Below are 20,536 nucleotides of genomic sequence, written 5' to 3' on the forward strand. Positions count from 1 at the left end.
GATGTGAAAAAGTAGGAGTGTGATTTGGCCTTGGTTATTTCTTGCACAGAAACTTAAGATGTTTTACACATGCATGAGAGAGGTGCTGGCAGAGTGAGAGCTTTTCTAGCCTGTGCTAGAAGTTACTTGGGTTTATGTTACCTTGGGTTATCATGTAATGTCATAGAACCGTGGAATCATTTAGGTTGGAAAAGACCGTTAGATCATCAAGTCCAACTGTTAACCCAGCACTGCCAAGCCCACCACTAAACCGTGTCCCTGAGCACCTCTTCCAAATGTCTCGTAAATCCCACCAGGGATGGTGACTCCACCACCTCCCTGGGCAGCCCCTTCCAATGCCTGACAGACATTTCCAGTAAGAAGTTTTCCCTAAAATCCAATTTAAACCTCCCCACCACAACTTGAGGCTCTTTCCTCTTGTGTTACCCCTTGTCACTGGGGAAAAAAGAACAACCCCCACCACTCTGCACCCTCCTTTCGGTGAGTTGTAGATGTCTTTGCAGAGGAGGCATTCACCAGCAGCAGCACAGATAACTCTGTGCATGAAGGGTGCAGTGGTAAAGAGCTGGTGGCCAGAGATACCACTTAGCAAATTAGTAGGGTAATGGCTGTGTAACCTCTTCCTGTGGAGCAATCACTAATCCCTAATTAACTTTTGTTATTTTAAATGTGAACATTTAAGGGGGAGTCTGTGACTCTGGCATGAGCTTAGATCCCAACACACCAGGTAAAAAGGAGATCTGATAAGATGCAACTCCCTCGCAACACATCTTGTTGTGCATTGTTCATCAGGGAGTTTAGGGAGGCTGTGGGATGCTGGCATCTCATACAGGAGCAGCTGTATGGGCCATACATCAGGGGGAGGCATGTTGCTGTTGCAGTTGATTTCATCAGGAGGATAATGAGTTGCTCCTTCTGTTTCGGCTCCCACTGCTTTCCTAGCTGTGTCGATGCCCATCTCCTTAGGTTGTGAACCCTTTGGAGAAGAAGAATGTGGATGTATCGGAAGTTGTGGAGGGAGAAGTTTTGTTTAAAAATTTGTGGGGGGAATCAAGGGTGGAAATACCTGCAGGTTTGAGAGGTGGTAAAACTACCATACTTAAAGTAGCATGGATTGCTGACCTGAAATAAATAGTTGCAGGTAATTTCTGATTCTCTTGTGGATTGCTTACAGTGCTGTTTTTCTTCTTGGCTTTGCAGTGCCTTCTCCTAGTGCCTTGCTGGTTGACAATCCCACGTCCTTTGGAAATGCGAAGGAAGTAATAGCAATCAAAGACTACTGTCCAACTAATTTCACCACTTTGAAGTTCTCCAAAGGGGACCACCTTTATGTCTTAGACACGTCGGGAGGTGAGTGGTGGTACGCTCACAACACCACAGAAATGGGTTACATCCCTTCCTCCTACGTCCAGCCTGTAAATTACCGCAACTCTTCCTTAACGGACAGTGGGATGATAGACAATCTACTGGAGAGCCCTGACGAGGGGGTCAAGGAGTTAGACCTGCTTGGAGAATGGACTGACATGAAAAGAAACTCTGAAAAAACCTACAGTAACAACCCGTTCTTGAACGGAGTCCAGACAAACCCATTTTTGAATGGGAATTTGCAAACAGTGCCCAGCTCAGACAAAGAGTCCAACTCCAATGTCACCGTTGACTTGCTGCTCTTCGACACGGGGGCTCCTACTTCAGCTGTTTCCAGTTTGGCAGCTAATAGCAGCCTGGGTAACATTTTTGATGAGTTTCCATCCACAAACAGACTGGATCTGGAACAGCCTGTGAAAAGGGACAATCCCTTTTTTAGAAGTAAACGCTCCTACAGTTTGTCTGAACTGTCCGTTCTCCAAGCCAAGTCAGATGCTCCGGCATCATCGGGTTTTTTCAGTGGTTTGAAGTCTCCCACCCCTGAGGAGTTCCAGAGCCGGGAGGACTTTAGGACAGCGTGGCTGAACCACAGGAAGCTGGCTCGGTCTTGCCATGACTTGGATTTGCTTGGTCAAAATCCTGGCTGGGGTCAGACGCAACCGGTGGAGACCAACATTGTCTGCAAGCTGGATAGCTCTGGGGGAGCTGTTCAGCTTCCAGACACCAACATCAGCATCCATGTGCCAGAGGGCCACGTTTGCCCTGGGGAAACTCAGCAGATCTCCATGAAAGCCATGCTGGATCCACCACTGGAGCTGAACAGTGACAAGTGCAGCACCATCAGCCCGGTCCTGCAGATCAAACTCAGTAATATGGAGGTGAAAACCTTCATCATTCTGGAGATGAAGGTGTCAGCAGAGGTCAAGAATGACATCATGAGCAAGAGTTTAGTGGGACTGCAGTGCCTGCGGAGCGACGTGAAAGAGGGTCCATACACGCCGATGCAGCTGAGCTATTCGTACGGGGACACGATCCAGGTGCAGCTGGAGAACCTGGAGCCCTGCATGTACATTGCAGCTGTAGCCCAGGGGCAGAATATCCTCTACCCTTACACCGTTTGGGATTACATCAGCAAGAAGATCACGGTCGGTGTCTATGGCCCAAAACACATTCACCCTTCCTTTAAAACTGTCGTGGCCATGTTTGGGCACGAATGCGCGCCCAAGACTCTCCTGGTGAATGAGGTCACGAGACAGTCCCACAGCCCAGCTCCTGTCGCCCTGCAGCTCTGGGGTAAGCATCAGTTTGCTCTGTCCCGGCCTCAAGACCTCAAGCTCTGCATGTTCTCCAACATGACCAACTACGAGGTGAAGGCTAGCGAGCAAGCCAAAATTGTGCGGGGCTTCCAGATGAAGCTGGGCAAGGTCAGCCGCCTTATCTTCCCCATTGCATCCCACGACCCCAACGAGCTCTCAGACTTCACGCTAAGGATACAGGTCAAGGATGATAAGGATGCCATTTTGACCCAGTTTTGCGTCCAGACACCACAGCCACCTCCAAAAAGCGCTGTCAAACCGACGGGACAGAGGAGGTTCCTCAAGAAGAATGAAGTTGGAAAGATCATCCTTTCACCTCTGGCTGCCACTGCCAAGTATCCAGTTTTCCAGGACCGGCCAGTGTTGAGTTTGAAGTACGGCAAGCTGCTGAAGACGGTGGTGAGGCAAAGCAAGAACCATTATTTGCTGGAGTACAAGAAAGGAGATGTCATAGCCCTCCTCAGTGAGGAGAAGATCAGGTTAAAAGGGCAGCTGTGGACCAAGGAGTGGTATATTGGTTATTACCAGGGAAAAATAGGCCTTGTGCACACCAAAAACGTGCTGGTGGTTGGGAAGGTCAAACCCAGCTACTTTTCTGGGCCAGATCTTACCACCAACCTGTTGCTCGAGCAGATCCTGAGGCCCTGCAAGTTCCTGACCTACATCTATGCTTCTGTGAGGACTCTGCTCATGGAGAACCTCAGCAGCTGGCGGTCCTTTGCTGATGCGCTGGGGTACTTAAACTTGCCACTCACGTTTTTCTGCCGAGCGGAGTTGGACAGTGAGCCAGAGCGGGTGGCCTCCGTCTTGGAGAAGCTGAAGGAAGACTGCAACAACACTGAGAACAAGGAGAGGAAATCTTTCCAGAAGGAGCTGATGGCGGTGAGTCTGAGGTCTGACGAGGGTGTCTTAATTCCATACCATGCAGAGTGATTAGGGTGAATGGGACGTGGCAGTGTCCTAATGTAGTCTGTAGAAAATAAAGTCCATCTTCGAGGTCTTCTGCAGGCGGCTCAGCGCTGCCGTTGCATGTGTTGGCGGGTTCCTGTTCTAATGCGACCGTGGCTGTAAATGAAGGATGTGCTGGGTGAAACGTCATAGGTACCCGTTGTGTGAGGGCAGCCAAGAGGCTTGCTTTGCAAGGGAGCTAATCTGAAACCCCTCAAGATCAAGGTGGTTTTGGTCCAGTGTTTTCATACCACTCAGCTGGTCCCTGCTGCTGGGTGTCTACGTTTCAGCCTTTGATGATGCATGCTTCGAGGAGTAACCTGAGAGCTGCTGGTATCCTCAACCCCAGTATCAAAGCATGCATCGTTGAAGACAGTACTGATGGAAAACTGGAAAAAGGACAAGAAACGTGCAAGCTTTTCCTATATGGAGTGAGTAAATATATCCTATGCTGTAGTTCATGTTTGCAAATTGCTTTCTTTTGTCCTAAAAGGCATTTGGGGAAGTGTTCAAGTGTTTCTAGGATGCTGTTAGGAAGTCTCCTACAACAAAACTTCTTCATGATAATTTCTAGTGTTTCTTGGGAAGTGAGCCAAAGGAAATACAGGACTAAATGTCTGGAAGAGATTTGCAGCTCCTCGCCTCTTAACAGTCTCTCCGGCAGAAGCACGATAACTGAGTTAAAGCCAATCATGTGGTTTAAAATGCCAATTGAATTACAGAATACTGACAGCTTTGCTTGGCAATGATGGGCCCAGGCAGCAGGATGCAAAATGGAATTATTAGTGGGCAGCCTGGGTAAAGAGGACAGGAGCCAAATGAAGTTATTTCATTTCCCAAACTCCCCTCAGTAAGAAGAGGGGAAATTTGAGGATCGAGTAGGAGGAGTAAGGTGTTAAGAGTACAGAGCGTTTTGTTACTCATGGAAATATTGTCCAGCAAGCTCCCAGTGCTTGGGGTACCACTTTGTGGCCCGAAGGGCAATGCTTTAGCTTTGACTTTCAGGTGCCAGGTCATGCCACCAACTTTGCTTCTGTTGAGGGGTTCTTCTGGCCATCATGCCATTCTCTCTTCTTCCTGGGGCAGTCGGGGAAGGGAGAACACCCACCTCGGTAGCCAAGACTGGTGTCATGGCCCTGTGGTGTCCTCAAGGGAGGGCTTGCACTTTTAATCATTAGCCTCGGGGAACAATGGGATGAAATCTGTTCTGTTTGCCTTACCACTTTGCAAACCTGTAAGCATTTCTTTTATCTATTCCCTTTGTCTCTGGGTGTCCTAGACAGTCTGTAGGTTGTAGAAAATCCATGCCAGATCTTGGTGGGGGAGACAAAGGGAAAGATAAGGCTCTTTTGGCAACTCAGGGAGTAGCTAACTCTAGGGTAGGGCTGTAAGCTGCAAGAAAACATCCTGCTCCTCAAGGGATGCATGGAGTGCAGAGTCCCAGAGCAGGTTTTATTTTCCTTGTTTGCATGGAGGCTAATCCTGATCATTGGCTCTGTTTCGTATTCTTTGTGAGTGGATAAAGGATGAGCTCCCTTCCTGGTGGAAGATGATGCTGCTTCTAAATGCCTTGCTGCTGTCAAATCTGCCTTAGGTTACAGAGTAATTAGATTGAGCCTGTTTAAAAAAAAAAAAATAGAAAAATGGATGTTTTGGGGGATGACAATGGAGCAGTAATGTATTTTTATTGTGTTCAAATCTGATTTTGTTGGACTCTCAAATGGACTCACTTGCTGGTATCTGCTGGCAAGAAGAACCAGTTGAATTAAGCTCTGATCTGGCCGTTTCATCTTGAAGCTGGTTGTCTCATCTCAAAGGGACTGTGAAGGGAGAAGTAGCAAGCAGGCTTATCTGACTTCAGCACTGAGTACACAAAATTGCAGTGGCAGAGCCATGCACCAGCAGCCAAGCATGGAAAAGCCCAGCTGTGCTGACTGGTTAATGAGTAATCTGTGTTTAATTATTATTTTTCCTAATCTAGCACTAGCAGTGGTGTGTGAGGGCAACAGGGGGAATGTTGCTCAGAAGTTAGTCTCATCAGAAGGCGAAACCCACTTTTCCCCTCCCTCCTCTGCCTGTTGAAAGCAGGTTTTGCTGCAAAAGCCTGGGCACAGGTGCAAGAGGACCTGGTCCTTGGGAGCTGGGGTTAGATCTGTTGTGAGGCACAGCATTTCTCCCTTTCTCTGGATTTTAGATGTGGTGTTTTTAGAGCGCCTCGTTTATCATCCTTTCCAATAGACATTGCTGTTGGGGAAAAACATGAGTCTTCTGCTGATGTGCCCAGTGGCTTTCCCAGAAAGCTGTGGAAACTGGGACCACTTTCTTCTCTTTTCCAGGACACTTCTAAAGATCATGCAGAAGGTGATGTTAGTTTCTGCCCTTTCCTCCCCTCACACCATTGTTCTCTAGCATTTATTTGTGCTGCCTTTCTTCTACCAAATGATACAGCTTGTCCCTGGGGTGTGCAGACCCCAAGGAGTTGCTGGTGGACTCAAGCAGTCCTTAACGTTCCTGCAGAGCAGGGCATCCATTGCTTGGACCTTCTGCTGACCCATCCGGAGCATGCCAGCCCAAGGTTCCTCACATTGGGCCCCTCTTGCTTCCTCCATCCCAAAGCAATCTGCTGGCTGATGGGTATTCCCTGTGCTGAATTTGGGTCCGGGGGAAAGCCTGACTCCTGCCCTTCTTCTGTCTTTATGGGAATAAATTTCCACCCCGTGTATCAGTCCTGGACATTGCTCCCCTAAGGAACCATCCTGAAGAGGACAATGGAGACGGGAGCCTGTGCACGAGCATCCTTCCAGCCCGCAGGTCTCACCAGCCCCTTGGGGACACAGGGCCTTTCTCCCCGTGTTTGAGGTCCCAGGCAGGAGCTAACAGCTTCCTTGTGGGTCTTGCACTGTGCTTGGTGGGCACATTGTGATTTTGCTGATGCTTTTCTGCTCCTGAGGTTAAAAAAAATTTTTTTATTTCTTTAGTTTGGCTGAAGATGAGGAAGAAATAAGAACCACCCCCAGATCAGATGTTTCCACTGGGGTGCTTGGGGGTCAGGGCTGGACCGCAGGGGCTGGATATTTGTGCGTGGGAGAGTGGGCAGGGCTGGAGGCTCGCGGCGTCAGGAGTGAAGGGCAGGGCAGGGGTGGACATGTGCAGGCAGGCTTGGGGTTGCCTCTTCCTACTAGCTTGACCTGCTTTCTTCCAGATGCTGGTTTCCATCATTAGAGGATCCACCATTAGAGGATGGGAGATGGATGGGTTTCAAAGTCAGGATGCAAATTCAGCCTCCCTTGGGTGCCTTTTAAGTAGAGGTGCTTCTTGCCCTGCTTTGAACTGGGATTTGAATATCAAACCACTTCCTTTGCCCACTTATGTGGTGGAGCCAGCTGGGAGCCGATATGAGGTTCCTAAATGCTTTGGAGGGCACTGGCAAAGCACAGCCTGGGTCACACCTCAGCAGGGAGCATGGCTGGGCATAGAGGGATGGAGACACGGTGGGTGTACCCAGCTATCAAGGGAGGCTTGTCCAGAGGGAGGAGGATGGAAAGAAACTGCAGTGTAATCCCAAAAGCGCCTGCTGGAGGATTAAGTCTGTTGTGAGCACTGCTAATCCCAGCCCAGGCAGTCAGGGCTTCTAGGAGAGCCCTGTGTCTGCCTGCATTTCATGTATTTCTGTGACAGAGGGAGAAAGTTGTGCCCAGGCAAAAAAAAAATGTCACTGTTGCCACTAATATTCCCCCTTTGGCTCCAACCTTAGTGGTCATGTGTCCTTGCACCCCATCCCCCCCTGGCTTTGGTGCTGTCCCCATCTCCCATCAACTCTTTCCACTCTCCCATGTTTTCCCCAGCCTGTAATTTGTGTGTTGAGCCTCCCCAGCTCAAATCACCAGGAAGAAGGTGGCTCTGTAAGTGTTAGTAGGCTTCAGAGTTAACGTGCTGTGCTGTGGGGAGCAGTCAGTCTCTTCCAAAGCTGTTGCTTCAAGCAATTGTGTGGTTCTGGGTTCTGTGGCCTCCCAGCTGCTTTACTTGATTCCTTTACTTGGATCAGCAGCAGGAGGAGTCCTGCAGCTCTGTCTTCCGTAACCCCTGCAGTGCAGTTTGCTCCCAGCAGCTTCCTCTGCTGCTTTGGACCTGCTCAGCCTCCAGCACGAGGTGAGAGGGGCTCATTTAGCCTGCTTTGCTAAATAACAGGCAGTTTTGGGGTTTGCGCGCAGGGCATCCAGCTGCCTGGAAAAGCAGGTTTGAGGATGCTAAATCTGTCCTTCCTTAGGACCATCTGACCCCTCTGCCTGCAGAGGGAGAGGGTGAGGAATCCCGGAGCTGGGTGGTAAGGTAACGAGAGCTGGATGCAGAGGGGGTTATGGCACAGGTGTGAGATCTAAATGCTGCTTAATGCCCTTTAAAAAATACTCTTTTAAATGTATCTTCCTTGCTGGCTTGACAAGAGGGTTTATTACTTTTCTCACTAGTACAGGAAACCAGTGTAAGCATTTTGGAGGAGCAAACAAAAGCCAGTCTGCTGCTGTAATTAGATTGAGCCCAGCTTTAAGCTGGAAACAGATAAGGGAAAAATCAACATGCATTTGCTTTGCAAATTGCTGGAGTGGTTTCAGATGTTCCCATCTTCCCCCAACTGTGCCTGTGAAACCGCCTGTGCCAGGATTTAACCCTTCTTCTGCCCCAGAGCCAAACCAGCTGGGGTTTGCCCAGATCCCCCTCTGCCAGAAGATGTCAGGACCCATGGCAGCAGCAAGCAGGCAGATTCTGACCCTGTGGGGACCACCACATCCACGGTTTTGGTAACAACCAGCCCTGTGCTGTTGTGAAGGTGTGGGTGATGGTCCCAATGGGGACACATGTGCTGGCGTGGGCCCTTGGGTGCTTGCTGGTGTTCAGCATCGCTCGGGCTGTCCCCTGCATCCCTGAGCTGTGGTTTGCCTTTGTTGAAGTGGGGACCCACTGTTGAAACACTGACCCTTTATTGCTCACCCATCCTGGAGCCACCATCCTGAGTGCTCTGGAGCCATGACTCTGGAGCTGGCTGTAGGAAAACAAGGGTATGCAGCAAAGTATCGTCCAGGGCGTAGTCTGGGGTGTGTTTGCTTGGTTTCTGTGTTGAAAAAGGGGATGCCTGTTTTGTAATATAAAGCACCTTTCTGTAGCCACTTGAGGTTTGAGGTGGGATGTGTCCACAAGCAGGGGTGGCTGCTGAGGCTGCTGTGGTCCATGAGCCCTGGAAGACAATGAGGAGCCCTGGTGAGCAGGATGTTGATGCTGTCAGTCAGATCCTGTCCTCTGATAATTGCCACTTAAACCCTTCCTTATCGTGGGTTTTCCCCTGTTGCAACTTGTTCTCTGCTTTGAGCAGATGTTAATGTCATTTGGTACCTAAAGATAGGAGCAAACCCTGCTCTGTCCTTCCTTCTGCTGGCTAAGTTACTGATAGCTTGAAAGCTGTGACTGCTGCAGTTCCTGTTCCGCACCTTTTCATAACCATTTGCAGAAAATCTCAGCTTTCAGGTCAATAAGTGATAGAGGGGGGAGGTGGTTTCTGAACTGGCACGGGGAGGCAGCGGCGTGGTGAGAGGAGCAGCAACATCCTAAGATGAGCAATGGTCCTGTCCTGCAGCCAATTGGCCTTTTGCCTGGGTTTCACCCCAGCCCATCTCCTCCTGAGGCTGATGTCCAGGTTTCACCCCAAAATGGTTTGGCTAGCCTGTACAGACCTGTCCATGCTGATGGATGGTGCTCCTCCGTGCTCAGGGAGGCAAGCTGCACGGACCGCCCTGGATTAAAGGCATCTGTTCTCCTCAGCCCCTGGGATGCTTTAAACTGCTTATGGTGGTGCCTGAACATCTTGAGGGGTCGCCTGGAAAACAAGGTTGTGTTGGCCAGCCCAGGCTGCAAGCCTCGTTTAACAGGAGTAGGGCACTTCATTCCGTTAATGGGATTACTCTTCCCTTGAGCCCGGTGGCCTAATTTCACCGGCTGTTGCTAGAAAGGGGGTGGAAGGATTTTGGGGGTGGCTTCTCGAGGGACTTCCCTGTACAGTCCCCTGGTTATCTGCCACCTACAACCTCCCTTGACTCTCTTGTTTGGTTTTCACCACCATCCTTCAGGCCTTGCTGAAAATGGACTGCCAGGGGTTAGTCGTCCGGCTCATCCAGGACTTTGTGCTGCTGACCACTGCTGTGGAGGTCGCCCAGCGCTGGAGGGAGCTCGCCGAGAAGCTCGCCAAGGTCTCCAAGCAGCAGATGGATGCTTACGAGGCCCCGCACCGGGACAAGACTGGGGCGGTGGACAGCGAGGTGAGAGCGGATGGGTCTCGGTCTCCATGTGTCCCCTGGGGTTGCAGATACCCCCAGAGCATGTTCTTCTGGAGCACCTTTGGGGAATCAAAGGGGTTTGGGTGTACTGGGGAAACATGGGGGTGTTTTTCCCCAGGAACGCGCTCGTTGTGGGAGGGGGGTGTGTTGGGGATGGCGTCGCTTGTTTGCCGGCCATGCAGCCTGGCTCAGCTCTGATCTCCTCTCCCCTCTGCCCCATCGCCGCAGGCCATGTGGAAGCCAGCGTACGACTTCCTTCTCACCTGGAGCAGCCAGATGGGCGACAGCTATCGCGACGTGATCCAGGAGCTGCACACCGGGCTGGACAAGATGAAGAATCCCATCACCAAACGCTGGAAGCATCTCACCGGCACCCTGATCCTCGTCAACTCCTTGGACATGCTGCGGGCAGCTGCCTTCAGCCCGCAGGACCACGAGGATTTTGCCATCTAGCTCCTGCGGCGACGTTTTCGTCCGCATCTCGTTTGCTGGGTTTTTTCCCCCTGTGCTTTTTTCTCCCTTTTTTTTTTTTAAGCAGCTGACTTTAAAAAGAAGTGGAGGTTGCTCTCCCCAGGTTTGAAGAGGCCAAAGTTTGCAAGTTCTCCACCGGGACTGGAAATCAGCAGGAGACATCTCCCCTCAATGGGAAGGCTTCCAGAGGGGGATGGCTTTTCATACGGCATTCGTACCAGTTAGACTATTTCTTACTAAAAAAAACTTTAAAAGGGGCGGGGGGGTGGGGAAGGGATCACAGAAGAGATCGCATTTTATAGGCATTTACAAATAAAAGTCTAATTTTTGTAAACAAGCAGTAAAGGTTGTAACCACTTTGCGGGGAAGCCATGGTTGTTTTTTACGTTGTAGAAACCGCTTTTAAATTATTGTTTTTGAGACAAACGTGAGTCATGTAAGCACGTATTTTAAGAAGAAGCACAGTGGGTGCCCTCCCCCACCACCATAGCCAGGCTTTGGCAAATTCCCAGGTGTGACTGTAAAGCACTGTACGAGCTTGGGGTGTCCTCAGCCCAGCAAGTGTCTTACACCAAAAAGGAGCTGGTTTTGGATGTGTTTGGTTTTTTTTGGCCCTCTGACCTGTTTGGTTGATTTTAATTTTATTTCCATGTCTCTGCAAACGTGCATTTTCTCATTTGTGAACAGGGAGATGCTCGCTGCCTGTTTTCAGCTGCACGGGTACCGTTTTTAACCAGGAGAAGCGGCTGCTGTCCCTCACGCTTCATCCTGCCCGGGTGCTGCAGGATGTCTCTGGAAGAAGCTGGAGGCTTGAGGCTCAGCAGAGACCGCCTTGAGAGATGGAATGGGAGGCTGGTGAGAGTGGCTCTCACCCTGCTGTGGCAGCAAACTGCTTGGGCTGCTCCTCTCCAGATGCTCCTGCTGTGAGGAAGAGGCCAGAAGAGGGAAGGGGATTTTTGCCATTCATATATCCTTTTACACACACACAAAAGAAAAAAAAGGCAAAGAGAAAATGTTTCTCCTAATCTGAAATCCAAGCTCGCTGGAGGTGCTCCAGGTGAGCTACGCTCACTGCCGTTGATTTCAGAGAGCTTTGAGTGGGGCTCTTCAAGGCTCCTCAAGTCCAGTTTAACTTGCAAATAGTCTTTTGCTGTAAACCGGGTGCCATGGAGCTGAATATCTGCAGCACCAAGTGCCCGTGTTTTTCCCCCGTTTGTTTTGTAGCCGAGTCTTTTGAATGACCTCCCCTCCTCCTTCTGCTCCGCAGCTTTCAGATACTTCACAGGGGAGGGAAATATTTTTGCACAGAAAAATTTTTCTAAGTGCAAAGTCTCTTTATAGTGAAATGCTGCTACTGCAGGAAGGTTTGTTGTTACAGGATTTTCTTTCAGGTTAATCCAAGGAAAAAAAACCCAAACAAAGAAAGAATGGGCAAGGCATCCAGCAGATTGTGCCGGCACTGTGGCCTCCAAGGGAATGGTCTCCTTTGTTCCTCTTCTCAAAAGCCCGTCCCCTGAAATGCTCACTCTTGCTGGACCCCACAAGAAGTAAATAGCACCTTAAATTTCTCCTCAGGGGCTTTATGGACTTTCCTATGCAACTTAACGTAGCACAGAGAGGGTCTGTCAGCAGCCGAGCCCACTGTCCTTTCCCTAAGGCACCCGCGGAGCATGTTTTTCCATGCGTGAGCAAAAATGGCCGTCGCAGTAAGGAACACCTCCCGCGAGAGCCTGCGATCGGGCAGAGGGGCAGCTTTCTCCTGGGCTTTTACCCCAATTTTGGCTTTTGCCCATCTCCCAAGTGGCGCATGATGTAGGGAGGGGGTGGGTCTAGCACGGGGCTCTGCAGAACAGCTGCACCGGGGACCCCCGTGGTATCAGCAGCAGGTGAGGGCAGGAGTTTGAGCCTGCTGTTTCAGGGGTGTCCCTGAATAATTTCAGCATTTCCTTCCCCCACCCCCCTTGGTTTTTCTAACTACCTCAGGTACTCCATACACCCAGCGTAACATTTCAGCAGCAGCCTAACACAGGCCGTGCGCAGCTCACTGATGGCATGTGCACCTCCCGGAGACCGTGGGAGCACAGCCAGCGTGTTTCAGGGCCCTTGGGGTGACCGCTGCATTAATTTGCCCCTGTACTCTGTCTGAAATCCAGTCCCTCCTCACGTGCCAGGACTGGGTGTGTGTCCTTCGGATGCCTTCTGCCCGCTACATGTCAAGCCCTTCTCTGAGAGCTCCATCTGGGCTTTGCGTTACCACCCTTCGTGCAGTAACCGGTTGTTGTACTTACCGTTTAATGTTCCTTTTTTTTAAAGAAAATAATTTTTGGAAAAAAAGAAAAACCCTATTCTGATTAAAGCTGTTACTATTCCAGTGCTCATGTGTAGATGTCATGTGCTGTTTCTTCATCTCAAAGCAGCTTGGATGCGTGGGATTAATTTAGCGGGTGTTCCACCATGTGAACAGCGCACTTCTCGCATGCGTTTCCACGCCTAGAGCCGGAAGTGTTCCTGGTCTGATCCTCCTTCCCTGTGCCTTTCCATCCTGTCCTTTCTGGGGAAAGTCACTGGAAACAATCTGGCCTCCCAAGCTGCTGCTTATGCTCAAGCATTAGGTAAGAAACATGGTGAAGCGGGAAAAGGTTTGGTTGCGGGAGTTGTTTGGGCACAAAGATGTTTTTCTTGTTGTTTTTCGGATGGAGAAAATATCCTTGTATTAAGTCAAGGCAGTTGTGGTGCTCCTGGTGTGAATGGAGCTCAGATTTCAAGCCATGAAAGTGAAATATTACAGTATTTGGTTGTGGCTTCAGTTTGCCAAGGTGAGAAGAGACACGATGGTTTGGTTTCATCCCTGGTAAACACATCTTGTGGTCTGGCCCAGGGAGCCATGTCCGGGCTGTGGAGCCAGGACCGCCACGTCTCGGATGGCAAGGAGGGTGTGTTGCACACGGGGATGTGCTTGGACCTTGCCTGGCACCTACTGCTCTGTCTGTGCCTGGGTGAGTCTTACTGTGTCCTCTCTGGAATGTCTCAGCCCTCCTTCCAAGGAGGATGAGCTTGCAGGAGGATGCATGCTGGCATCTAATGAGTGCCCAGAGCTGGGTACCAGTCCCTGCTGATACTAGGCTCATGGAAGAAGACTGGAAATCTCCTTCTTGGCACCATGTGACTTGATTTCCAGTGCAAAACCATGGATCTCATGAGCTAAGGAAGGTAGAAAACATCCCTTTGCATTGCCAAAGGGAATGAGCAAACAAGTTCTCCCCAGACTCTTCTAGGGATGGTTCACCAGGAGCCAGCTGCTGGCTCCATCCTCCCTCGTTGTCCTGATCTCAGCAGTCCCTGTTTCCCAAGCAGGTATTTTTGCCATCTAACCCACTAAATGTTTCAGCCCTACCTTCAGGAGGCTGTTGGCCTCCAAAGCAGGGTTGATGGATGTACCACCAGCATGCTCCTGCAGCCCAGCCATGCTCAGCCCTTGCCAAATTGTCCCCACTGTTTGGTGCCCAGACCTGTGGCTGTCACGGGATTTGAGCTGCAAATCGGGTATCACCCAGGCTGCTGGGGTTCCTGTCAATCTGTGACCCCAGCTGAGGCTTCCTGGAGAGAGCAGGGCTGTGGCTTTTGGAGAGCTGCTGTGTCGTGGCTGGCATTTGGGCTTTAAAATTGGGAATTCGGGGCAAAGTTGTAATCAGGAGGGTGGTGCAGTTGAGCCACTATTTTACTGCTGCTTCTCGGCCCTCTGTTTCCGACAGATGCTTTCCTAGAACGACTTGCTGCTCACTTCTTTGTACATAGCATGCTTTGAGAAGAATAGCAGGGGCATAACGATCCCAGATTAGGTTATGGATCTGCTGGTCCAATAGTGATGCCTTGGCTTGCTGCCTTATAACCCACAGATGGCTGGGTATCCCACTACCTGCTTTTCTCTTCTGTCATTGCCATTTGCTAGCAAGTTTCTCCTAGTAAAAAGGTTTCTTAACTCAGCTGCCCATCCTTACTTGTTTCCTTTCCTCTGTGAAATTGGTCAGCGCCAGTAACCTGTGGCTGGGGTGGTGTTGGGAGCTTCACAGCGTAGCATGGCACGAAATCCCATCCTCCAGCACAGGTACACCCGGTGAGAAAGCGCACAGGGAGCACACGCGTGGTAGTGTCCCAATAGTGTTCTGCTGGGGCGTTTTCTGAATTATTTGCATAAAGGGTTGGTTTCTGCTGGGGTTATCGGTCCCCTCCTGCCCTGACGCTGCAGGTTCACTGGCAGGATGGGTACGATCAATGTCCCACTATGGATGTGCTGCCGTATGTCTCCTCGCTCCTGCAAGGTCTGGGCAAGAAGGGCACCAGGAATCTTGATTTGAGCAGTTCCCCATGAGCTGCTTCACTGCTGACTGATTGCCTCTAATATTTCAACTCCAAGAAAAGGATTTGGTGCCTTTTTTTTTTTTCTGGGGCCAATCAAGGGAGCAACCTGCTTCAGCGAAGGTCACCTTGGAAATGCATTCACATCCTTTTCTTCTCTACTTCAGCCACCAAAATTGAATGATTATCTTGTATCAGCTCAGGTAGACATTTAATGGCTGAAGAAGGTATGTTAGAATGGGGAGGAGAAAGAAAAGTCACCTCTGGGTTATCAGAAAAGCTGCTGTGTCTACAATTCTTGCTTTGTCCTTGCTAGCTCTCGGTGTCTGGAAGCCCAGCACAGTTTGCAATGAAAACTAGAGTCTGTGATTAAAGACCCTGGAGGTCTCTGGGCATCTGTTTTCATCCCTAGAAATCCCTGCTGAAAATCAATTGCTTTGCTTCTTTCCCAGCTCTCAATTAAATGCTCATTGTGGATTATCTGCTGTCAGGACACCTGTCATGCAATATGAGGAACTGGCCATGAGTGCTTAGAGGAGAGGAGTTGGTTAAAGGGTCGGCCCCAGGTCGTCTTCTTGTTGGCAGCGTTCTTTCACCACTGGAAAACCATCATTCCCAGGGCTGACCCCGCATCTGCCCTCCTCTGATTATCCCCCATGCTGGGTGGCGGCAGGATGGTTTGCTTTGTGGCAGTAAACACCTTCTGTGAGGATCAGGATGCATCCCATGGGTCTCTACTCTGGGTGCTGTGCTTTGTTGGCATCCTAGGCACATCCTCTTCCAGGTTTGGGTTTCCTTGCCTGCTGGGCCCTTTATAAACTTCTCAATAACCCGAGCCAACTTAATCAGGCTAGGTCCCACAGAAAACATGGACTCGAGTGACGGAGACTGTCATCGTCTCTGGAAATGTAATTCCCATCATGCATCTGTGTTGTGATGTACTCACGCCTCCTTTCAGGAGTCCTTTTTTTGGATAAGGGGCTTTACAGGAAGCATCCCCTGGGGCTCACCTCTTCACAACTCGGAAGGCTTCATCTATCAGTGAAATTCAGGGACTTCCAAGCAATAAATGACACATTTGGGCTCTTCCGTTATAATGGGGGTGGAGAACGCAGAATGTAAGGGCATATTTTTCCCAAAGGCTGTGTGCAGGGAAACCTGGGCAAAAGAGGGCCAAGCTTCACTTGTCGGGTGGTCAGTTCTGCAAGGGGTGACCGATGGCTTGATTTGGGATGGGAGGACCCTGATGTCCTACATGAAAAGGAAGAAGCCCCTGGCTGGGGAGATGAATGTGTTGTTTTTGTCACTGTTTTAAGACTCTCAACATCAGGAGCACGGCTCATTGTGGTTTCCCCTTCCTTCCCCTGCCCATCACCGAATCCATCCCGAAGCATCCCTCATGGTGAGCTGAAATCATCTTGGACCCACCCCTCTGAGGAGTTCTGACCAACCATTTGTGGGCAAAACTCAAAGGACAGCCCCAGTGTCTCTCCAGCAGCCTCGGGAAGATAACGAAGTTTGGGTCCCTGCCCTGCTTTGATTACCCCCCACCGAACGTTAATTAAAGCTTCCAGCAGACACTTTGCAAAGTCTCCTCCAGCACAAAGCGAGTCACTGGGATGCAGGCAGGTCCCTCGCTGGGAGAGAAGATGAGCCAGAGAGGGATGCTTGGTAACAGATGCAGCTTGCTTGGATCTATCCCAGCCACTAAAATAATCTAGGCTGGTAGCATTTCAGGGAAGAAATCTGCTCCATTTGTTCAGGCTGGCTTTTGAAGAGAGGTCATGCACTTAGATAAGCCAGCCAATATCTGGCTGGGAGGGATTTGGGATTTGCTGATGCCTGAACAGCCCGTGCTGATGACTTGCTCTTATCATCCTAAGCAATCAGATCCGGCATATGAAACCTTTCACCTGTTCTTGATAGGAAGGGAATTGAGGCTGGGAGCACTTGATAATACCTGTCACAGCAGGTCCGCGCGGCGGCAGCTTTTCTTGTGATGGTTAGTGTGAGTCGTGACACCTGCTGCAGGCAGGGCAGGAGTTCACTCTGGGAAAGATGAGCTCATAGACAGCATTGCCTCTCCCAGAAAGAGCAGCATCCTCAGAGCGTGAGGAGATGTTTGGATGAAGATTTCATCTTCTCTTTCCTTTGTAAGCCTGGTTCAGTCCCGGTAGCCTGCGGCACTGGCAGCAGCAGGGTTATGGACCAAGCTACGGACTGAGCCCAGCTGCCACATGGGCTTAATCTGGCTCACTGGGCTTAAATGCTAAAGCCGGGGCTCTTTGCTTCCTCTCAGGGTTCCGCAGGGCACATTCCTCCCTGGAGAGTGAGAGGCTGTCCTGCATCTTGTGCCTGATTGAATTTGGCAATTGCTTTCCCCAGATTTCATCACTCTCACCTATAAATATCTCCGAAAAACAACCTCTGCAGGTGATAATTAATCGGAGCGCTGCATGGCTGCTCCAGCTGAAAGTGCTGGGGATGCTCCAGAGAATGATGCAGGGGCCGAGGCATGTTGTGGGGCAACTTTGCTTCCCGTGGGGGCTGTGTGGTGCCACCCATGTCAGCATGACACCGCACTTGCTTGTTGTGCCTGAAACTGGATGTTTCAGGGCTTTCCCACAGTGGGAAACAAGGCTGAAAGAGGGTTTGGGAGCTCCTGTGAGACCCCCTGAACTGGAGTCATGGATGGTTGCCAGCAGCAGTATTTACTTTTTACAAAGCTGCCCAAAAGAGAGATGATCTAAAAATCCAAGCATCCAAGTGAGAGCACACAGGGTGAAAGAGCGCTGGGACCCACCTGTGGGTCTCTGGCCCTGGAGTCTCAGCTGAGGGGAGGAGGAGGAGGGAGTGCTTGTTTGCAGGTTGCTGCTTTTTCTTGCTCTGCCCTTGAATAACGAACATCTTGAACTTCTCAGTGCGTCTTGCAAGGAGGTGAGTCCCCCTCTGTGTCCGTGTAGGCCAGGGGTCTTCTTGGACCCCCACGCTGGGGAGGTGGAGGAGCCTGAGAGCTGCCCGGAGCTCGCATGGCAGTGGACTGAGGGATCGGAGGGCTGTGATGAGGCTGCAGAAACCCTGTGGTTACAGAAAAATGTCAGCAATTCCTGTCATTTCCCGCGGTCTGGGTGGTGGGAAGCAGTGAGATATGCTGACTGCATCTTCCCACTAGAGCCGGGGCTGCCATGTCCCCCAGGATACCCCCATCCCGAAGCTGAAGAGGCTTTTGCCCATGTTTTGCAGCTAGGAGGGTCTGAGGGTCACAAGAAAAGCCAGGAGCAGCACTGTCTCGCACTGCTTTCACCCTCCCCAGCTTTACTGTTGCAAGGCTGGATGTTAAAATCCAAGCAAAAATAAAATAAATGCTAAAAAAGTCCCATGGTGGGAATGGAAAGCGACAGCTCCCCTCTCATTTCACAGTTCTGAAGGGTGCTATGTGAGCGCCCGGCGGTGCTGAGAGGCTGCTGGAGGCGGGAGGTGCCTCCTTTCTCCAAGGGCAGTGAAGGGCTTTTGGCTGCTGTCTTTGACAGGTGTTTGCAAACAGAGATTTGGAAGTTTTTGCTGGAAAAGCTCAGGCTGCAGTGCCTGGAGCCCTGGGGCGGTGTGGAGCCTGCACAACTCAGGGAGAGGAGTGATGGCTGGTCCTGCCTCAGTTTCCCCTTTTGGGAAGTGACCTGATTTCAGTTGCTTTAGTAACGCATCGTGGCCGACGGTTTCACCTTTTCCCAGTAAGGGAAGCAGGGGCTGGAGACTCTCTGCCCTGCTTAAGGGGCAGCGTGGCTCTATATGGCACCCAATTAGGGGGCAGTAAGAGGGGACGGCAACCCCAGGGTCACTCTTCCCTTGGGAAGGGCTGAGAAGGCTGTGTTGCAGTGATGCTGCGGCCGCTCCGGCTCCCTCCTCTGCACCGAAGCTGCTTCTCCCACACCGTTTGGCCCCTAATTCACTCTGAAAAATCATCACTCGCAGCAGGGTTCGTACTCCTGGAGCACAGGCGGATAAAGGAGTCGCTGTTGACTTCAAACCAACCTACCTGGGCTGGCTTGGCGGGGCAGGATGGCCTTTTCCTTGCTGCCTCCTGTTAATGATATCGCAGTGTCCTCTGCCGGGCGCAGCTGAAACCGGACACGAGGCCACGGTGGTCCAGTCCTGGCCTCACACGTTCCCTGAGGCCCCTCTCTCCTCTGCATTTCTCCAGAGAACCAAGGGAAAATAAGGAGCAGACAAGTTAGTCGAGACTAAGGAGAGCAAAGGGGGAAGGAGAGGAGGAGGGTACCTGGTTCCGCTGCTGTTTCGCTTTGGCTGTGTTGGAGACCTTTCTGGAATGAAAGCCACGGGATGGGCATTCTGCATCCTCCTCCCTGTCTCTTAGCTCCTTTTCTCCCCCTGCACATGAGGTTTTGAGTTGGGAAGAAGAAACAAACAGCTGCAGTCGGGATATTTTTTTTTTAACTCTGTTCATCTGGTCTGAAATCAAGGGGTTTTTGTCTCGCCCGCACACTGAATCAATCCAGAGCCTGTTTGCAGCAGGGTATGTGGACAACATCCCCGTAAGGACGTTTTAAAGTGTTTTTTGGCATCAGACAGCTGCTGGAAGCCAGCCCCGTGCTCGGAGACCGCCAAAACCACCGCGCCGGGCACTGCGAGGTCTCGCTGGGTCTCGTTTCCAGAGGCGCAGATGCGCTGCTGTCACCCGGCTCCAGCCGGGACCGTGGGGACAGCCAGAGCTGTCACTTCAGCAACACGAGGAGCCGTGAAAGCTGCGTTTTAAAAGCGAGTCAGCTCTTGGTCACCGTGGGATGTCTCTGCCTGTCCCAAAGAAAGGTTTGTATCTGTTTACCAGGGGCAGGAGGAGATGGGAGAAAGGCAGAGGAGGAGAAGCAATAACCAGTGTCGGTCCTGGACGGGTTGTGGGTGGTGTGGATGGCTGCAAGAATCAGGCACTGCAACTGGGACAGGCTGAGGAGGAGAGGGGCTGTCTTCTTGAACTTAACAGCTTTCACTGAAGTAGCTGCTTTTTCAAACAGCAATAGAAAAATAACAGCCCCAGGGACTCAGCAGGACGCCTGTGCTGCCGTGACATACCAGCACGTTACTAATATTACCTTAAGTTTAAGGCCTTTTCAGGCTTTTTTGTAGGGGGGACTGTGGCAGGCTGAGGCTGTAACTGCTCAGCGAGGACCAAGTCAGCAAGCAGTGAGACAGTAATACTGGGAACTGGCTTTTGTGCATTGAGGTAGCTTTCACAGCATAGGGGTTGAATCTTTTCCTGCTCCAGCCCTCTCTCCACGATCAGCAAGCACTCAGCCCCAAACCTCTCAAGTCAGCGAACACAAAAGCCGTTGTTGTTAGTACTGTGGATTTATTTATAGGGCTGGGGTTTGGGTTTACCTGAACATCACTTACAAAGAGTAGATCAGTTGGGTGTTATAAACATTGCTTACAAAGGTCTCGTCACCTAACAGGTAAGCTCCAGGTCCAGCACTCTGCCTGATAGGGAATTTGGGTCAAACACCAGTGGCTTTACAACCAGTTCCCTGCCAAAACCTTAATTTTGTTCAGGGTATTGTAAACACACACAAAACCCATTTAAGATGTGCGTCTAACTTGGCTTATGTGACCAGGTATTGTCAGTGTATAACATTTGCCTGTTCTGTAACAACAGCTATACAAAGATTTCCAAGTGTTTGATAAACCTGACAGTCTTACACTAGAGCCAATGGTTCTCCTAAAGCCCTTGAAGCAGAGTCTTATGAA

The 20,536-nt window shown here is 50.7% G+C and overlaps 1 protein-coding gene across 1 annotated transcript in view; it reads left to right on the forward strand.

Moving 5' to 3' along the window:
• Window positions 1–10,405, forward strand: part of SH3BP4 (SH3-domain binding protein 4) — a 12,147-nt gene extending 1,742 nt beyond the window's left edge. The window contains exons 2-4 of the mRNA XM_010150882.1: window positions 1,201–3,563; window positions 9,746–9,934; window positions 10,181–10,405. Of these exons, the coding sequence (XP_010149184.1) occupies window positions 1,201–3,563; window positions 9,746–9,934; window positions 10,181–10,405 (2,777 nt within the window). The remainder of the gene's footprint in view (window positions 1–1,200; window positions 3,564–9,745; window positions 9,935–10,180) is intronic.
• The last annotated feature ends 10,131 nt before the right edge of the window (window positions 10,406–20,536 follow it).

This window comes from Eurypyga helias, unplaced genomic scaffold, assembly GCF_000690775.1.
Source record: "Eurypyga helias isolate BGI_N326 unplaced genomic scaffold, ASM69077v1 scaffold2434, whole genome shotgun sequence".
NCBI lineage: Eukaryota > Metazoa > Chordata > Aves > Eurypygiformes > Eurypygidae > Eurypyga > Eurypyga helias.